The sequence below is a fragment of the Camelus ferus genome, chromosome 5 (assembly GCF_009834535.1).
Source record: "Camelus ferus isolate YT-003-E chromosome 5, BCGSAC_Cfer_1.0, whole genome shotgun sequence".
Lineage (NCBI taxonomy): Eukaryota > Metazoa > Chordata > Mammalia > Artiodactyla > Camelidae > Camelus > Camelus ferus.
The window spans coordinates 14,620,089-14,626,088 of NC_045700.1; the positions used below are offsets into that span (position 1 = coordinate 14,620,089).

Consider the following 6,000-nt stretch of genomic DNA (forward strand, 5'->3'; position numbering starts at 1 on the left):
TGTAACATAACACAACATATCACAGAATAGCATAACCTCGTTTTTAAAATGGGAATTTTGGAAGATGACTTCAGAAACTGAACAGGAAGCATCAACTTGAGAATTGGCAGTAAGCAGTAAAGAAAAAAATGGGCAACGTGATGTGTAAGACAAAAGCTTAAAATTTCATAGTTCTGGTTCCGATGTACATTGACTAATAAGTGAAAAGCATGCCTTTCCTTTAGGCTGTATTTCAAGAGAGAAGTATTTTTGTAGGTAATTTAAGCAAGTGGTTAGTATGTCGAAGTCCTGAATCTTAATATGTAATAATAATATATTTAATATATTGTCAATGCTTAGTATTATTTTCTTGTTTTACTTTATTCCTGAAAGTTTTCACAAATGGAAAACTTATGTTCAAGGGGAAATTGTCTTATTGTTAATTGTGGGGTTTTTCTTCCTATCTCTTATTTTTAGGTGCAGTTTTCTTGGTTATTTTTTGCAGGCGCTATCCCTGTATTTTTTTCATTTTTTATTGTAACTCTTCTATGCCATTATAATAATTGGGATCCTGTGATGGTAGGAATCAGAAGAATTTTTGCCTTTATATGCAGGAAACATCGAATTCAGAGGTAGGTTAAGCTCCCGTTTAAATTGTTGGAAAATAATGTTTGCTGAGTAAATCGGGAATCATGTCATGCTGGCCTAGCTGTTAGCGATTCTGTGAAGAATTACTAAAATTTTATATATACAATGTCAGATAAAATGATTTGTTCAGATTCTATGGGTGATAAGATAGTTCCTTCATAATTGCTCTTTTTTTTAAAGTTTTGATTCATAGGTAAAACCAAAGTGCTTACTATTTTGTTGTAATGAATTTAAATGTAGAAAATGTTTATTGGTTTGAACAAAATTCATAATGAAATATGATAACATTGCCTCAAACTTTTTCTTTTTTCAATTTCTTTCTTTTTAAGAGAGAAAGCTTTTTATGTTCTACTTTTTAAAAAAACTCGGGATAATTTGTTTAGAAATCTTGCCCTAGTCTTAGTTTTGACCTCAAGCCTCAGCCAGTGGAATAAATCATTTTTAAGAGTTCCTTTCAGCTCTAAAGTTTTCCTTAACTACTGCCTTTTTTTTTTTAAGGGTTCCAGAAGATAGTGAACAATGTGAGAGTCTCATTCCTATGCACGGTGTTTCTCAGGAGGATGGAGCTAGTTAGCTGTTGTCTGTAGTCCAGGTTTGTACGTTGGCTGGCGTTAGTGTTGAGTAAGGTTCTAATTCTTACGCTGCTCAAATACAGAACTGATTTTCTATAATTAGTCATTTGAGAGGCAGTATAGCCAGAGGCTAAGGGAGTCCACTCTGAAGTCAGACTGCCTGGGATCCAATTTCCGCTTCTCTGTGTACTAGCTTGTGACCCTATGCAAGGTTCTTAACCTCATTGTGCCTCAGTTTTCTTATTTGTGAAATAGGGTTGCAGTAAAATACGCCTCACAAAGTTGTGAGAAGTACTAAATACTTGGTAGGTTTAAAATACAAACAATATAGTACCTGACTCAAATTAAATGATTCCCAAGTTTTTGTTGTTGTTTTTTGAAAAGGAAAAAGTAAAATTATCTTCATTTGCAGATTGCACAATTATATTTAGAAATTCTAGGGGATTTACAAAAAGATTACTGGAGTGAGTTTAGCAAGGTTACAGATACAGTGTCAATATATAGAATATCTTCCTAATCCTTCTATATGTAGTAGTGAACAGTAATTAAATGAAATTAAGAAAAATTATTCCATAAGCAATAGACTTTATTAAAAATACTTACAGATACATTTAAGAGACATTGTGCAAGACCTGTAGATGGAAAACAAAAACAATTCAGAGAAAAATTTAGAGATTTAAACAAATGCTGAAATATAATAATGTATTCATGGACTGAATAACTCAACCCGTTAAGACCTACTATTAAGAAGTCAGTTGTCCCTAAATTGATCTATAGATTGAATGCAATCCAATCAATATTCTAATAGGCTTTCTTGCAGAAATTGGCAAGATGATGCCATCAAATAATCAAAGCAATTTAAAAATTTTTAGCTACTGCTTTTTTAAAATTGATGTGTAATTGACCTACAACACTATATTAAATCCAGGTATACACATAGTGATTTTGGTATTTCTCTGCATTACAAAATGATCACCACAAGTGAACCCAAGTTTTAACTATTACTTAGACTCATGCTTAGGGTAATCATTTTATTTAATGATATACTTTAGAAAAATATTTTTTTCTCTGAGTATAAATTTAAGAAAAAAATGTAGTAGTTTGGTGTATATCCAGTCATTTCTCTATGCATGTGTGTGTATTTACCTTAACTGGCACAATATATATCCTGATTCTCTAACTATGCTTTTCACTTAACAATGTTTCAAGAACATTTCCACATTTTTTTGAATTTTAAGAAATAGTGTCTTTTGTATTTCTTACATGACAGTACATGATAGTTTGTGTTTCTCTTAATGCGTGCTTGAAATATATCCAACACATATTTTTGTTAGGTACAAAAGCAAATTCTTTTAGGGTGAGGGATCACAATAAATTACTGAAATTCTGTAGATTCTGGTCACTTTCTCCTGAGATAACTTTAGACAATTTATATTGAAATGTTTCCTGATTACAACTGGGCTTCCTCTCCACATCCAGAACATTGAACAACTTCTCTCAACTCTTTGCACTCAAATTGGCTATGAAGCTTAAGCTTATCTTCATGGTAAATTCACTTCTAACCTAAGACTGTTTGGCTTAGTTTTGTGTTTTTCTTTGATTGGTTATTTTTTATTCTAGTTTTTACTGTTATGATGGCTATACATGCACATAGTTGGAAGGTTAGAGTTTTGCAAAATTTCTTACACAATGTAGCTTTCCCCTGCCCTGCCTATATTGCTTTCATTCTTTTCCTGCCCTGAGAAAACACTTTAAACTCTTCATCCATTCTTTTGATATCTTCCTCCCCATCTAAGTACCACGATTATACTTCTGTTTCTTATTTCTCAGTTTCAGGCGCCTTCAGTTGATTTTCCCACTGTGGTACATGAGGAGAGGTTATTTGCAATTTCCCCTCCTCTGCTCCCACCCAGCTTGCCTGCTTTGCAACCCTGTATCATTCCTACATCCTCATCATCCCGGTACAGTTATCCTGTGGTCTTGGATGGACATGTAATCAATGTTTACATGGTTATGACCATGTAAATATTACTTTTACCTGAGCCATGTAGGATTGTGCCTGGCATTTCCCCAGTCCAGAAACCCTCTCTTAATATTCTTTTTAGAGAATAAACCTCAGATCTCCTGAAATAAAGAGGCACTTGATCAGCTGTGAAAAGTGAGGGGGGGATATCTGAATGTCCAAGTGCTTCTTCTATAAACTTTGTACCGATCTGCCTATTTTTAGTTGTTTCCTTACTCCTCCTTACAGAGATATCTGATTGTATATCTTCATTGCTAGTTAAGAGCTGCTATTTTCTTGTCTGTTCTTCTCTTTGTCCATGTGGTTTATTCCTTAAAAACAAATCTCTTTATTGTCTTTTGAGGCTTTGGGGACAGAGTAGAACTAAATATGTATTTTATGTCATATTTAATTTTTTTTAATGCAAATACATACTCTTTAAAGCTTTTTATACTATAATCAATGCATTTTCCCTCCCTAGTATACTGGGCATTATTCTGATCCTCACACTCATACCCACCCTCACCTAGATATATTTGGAAGTGAGTGCTGAATAAAGGGGAGATAGAGAAGACTAAAGGAGATAAACTCCAGTAGAGTAGAATAAAGTAGGGCAGGTTGGGCATGAGTCAGCCTCAACAAGGCTAATGGTGGAATTGAATGAAACTGTTACTGTGTGATCTTGAAGTAGTATTGGATGTCAGCCTTTGACAGTGCTGTAGAACTCACTTTCATGAGTTCTCAGTACTCACCTCAAGTTCTAGTATATGATTATTAACTATGTATGGTGTTTGATATATATACATATATCAATGTTAAGATAATCTGCTTTTGAAAATAGAAACTATAGAAAACTAAAGCTATGACAGTTGAAATCTAATGGTGATTGTGTTTGTTTTATTTTTTAGCTTGATACTGGAACAATATACAGCGAAGAGACAATCTCTGGCAAGTTTTTGTAGAAAAATGTTTCAGTGCCTAGTCTGAAAAATAACAGTTTCAGTTCTTTGGAACTCTAAAATATATTTTCCTCATATCTGATTTCTTCATTTTCATAATGAAGTACTTTGCTGTGTAGCTGTGTACATATCACTACAGTTATAGGAAGTTTCAGTCTACAGTCCATCTAAAGGACCAACCTGCCTTACACATCTCAAGGAATTCAGCTGATGAAATAATTTGAATTAATCAAGGAATAAAATTTTAATGTTCTGGAGACTTTATTTTCACATATGATTTGTTAAATGCTAGACTATATTATGAAAATGTTTTCAAGAAATCATTTACCTATATAGATCAATGTTTCTTACAGGTAAAATGTTAAAATAAGCTGCCTATAATAGGTATGGATTACTTTTTTGAGTTTTGTAGAATATTACAAATTAACAACACAAAGTGTTTAATTTATGCAACAAATATGTTCACACAAATTTGAACTTTAGAAAGAACTGATATTTGACAAGAGATCTGGATCATTTACACTACATATACTGTATTTTCCTTTCATAGCATTAGGTGCCTTGTACTTTAAACCTGTGACAAACCGTGACAGATTTTTAAAGGAGAAGTATTATTGTAAAATAAAGAATTATGTATTTCTAAAGGCTGAATTGCTGTAAATTTAATTGATAAAGCTCTGCTTATTTAGAGTTTTGAAAAAATATTCTCTAAACATTTTCATAATGGAATGATGTAAATTGAAGTGATAAAGAGTATTATTAAAATAAAGTGTTTATATATATGTGTGTATTATAGACCTATCAATTGGTATCTGATTTTTTTTCACATATAAGTGTGCAATATTATTCTAGAACTGGATGCCATGTCTTTAAATAATTTTAGTTTTCTTAAATAAATTTTTCTGGTTAATAACCAAAGAAGGAAGGTGAGAAGAAATTCTACTTTTATTAAAAATTACATTTGAATTTTTCCTTTACCAAGTTAAAATATAAAATATTCTTACAAGTTTAACTTACATAAGTTAATAAGTTTATAAGTTTAACTCTTAAACTTAGGTCTTTTGTGTGTCCTTATTGTGAACTCTATTCACTGTAGACTTCAGAGAATGAATATATGTCTCAGGATTCTTCCAGGCTTTTGACTAATTAGAACCCATTTCCTTTTCAAGATTTGTGGCAGTAGATCATGTCTCTTCAGGATTTTTAACAAATCTGATTTTTAACAGTTCCCTGTGTAGTATTTAGCTTCAGCTTGTCTTACTCACATTCTTAAAATTGCTTTGGTGTTACTGTAAGTCTAAAATGAAGTTTATCCATCTTTCTGCTTGTCCTTTTATATTATATTAATTTAAAAGATTGTTTGTTGATAATGTTAAGTTAAAGAAATAGACAGCCATTCTCCTATTTGCCACCAATAATTCTTAAGCTAAAAATAATATTAATTTTGTTAGTTTGACACAGGTTAAAGGCATGTAAAGAATGTGGACTTCTAGGAAATTTTCTCTTAAAAAGAACTTAATGAAGTAACATTTTAATTACTCAGAGACTAAGTTTGGTTGAAATTTATTATCTGCATACTCCTCTACTTTTTGTTTTGGCTGTTTTGACAGTTCACCAGTACCTTTCAGCAATTTACAGGGTAAAAGAGTCAGAACAGTGGAGGTGAAATTCAAGCTTTAAATTATTCTATAAATATAGTGGGAAAAGATGTTGAACTTAGAATTTTTTGGTTGTCCATGTGCTCTATGTTCACATCATACAGATCATTGTCACTCAGGATTCCAGAAGTAGTAAGCCTCATTAACATGCGAGATAAATCTTGAGAGGGTCTTCTTCCAGT

The 6,000-nt window shown here is 32.1% G+C and overlaps 1 protein-coding gene across 2 annotated transcripts in view; it reads left to right on the forward strand.

Moving 5' to 3' along the window:
* The window catches only part of SLC35F5 (solute carrier family 35 member F5), a 32,808-nt gene extending 27,847 nt beyond the window's left edge, over nucleotides 1–4,961 (forward strand). For both annotated transcript variants that reach the window (XM_032479326.1, XM_032479325.1), the window contains 3 exons: nucleotides 457–611; nucleotides 1,126–1,219; nucleotides 4,110–4,961. In XM_032479326.1, the coding sequence (XP_032335217.1) occupies nucleotides 457–611; nucleotides 1,126–1,201 (231 nt within the window). In that variant the 3' untranslated portion in view covers nucleotides 1,202–1,219; nucleotides 4,110–4,961. The remainder of the gene's footprint in view (nucleotides 1–456; nucleotides 612–1,125; nucleotides 1,220–4,109) is intronic.
* The last annotated feature ends 1,039 nt before the right edge of the window (nucleotides 4,962–6,000 follow it).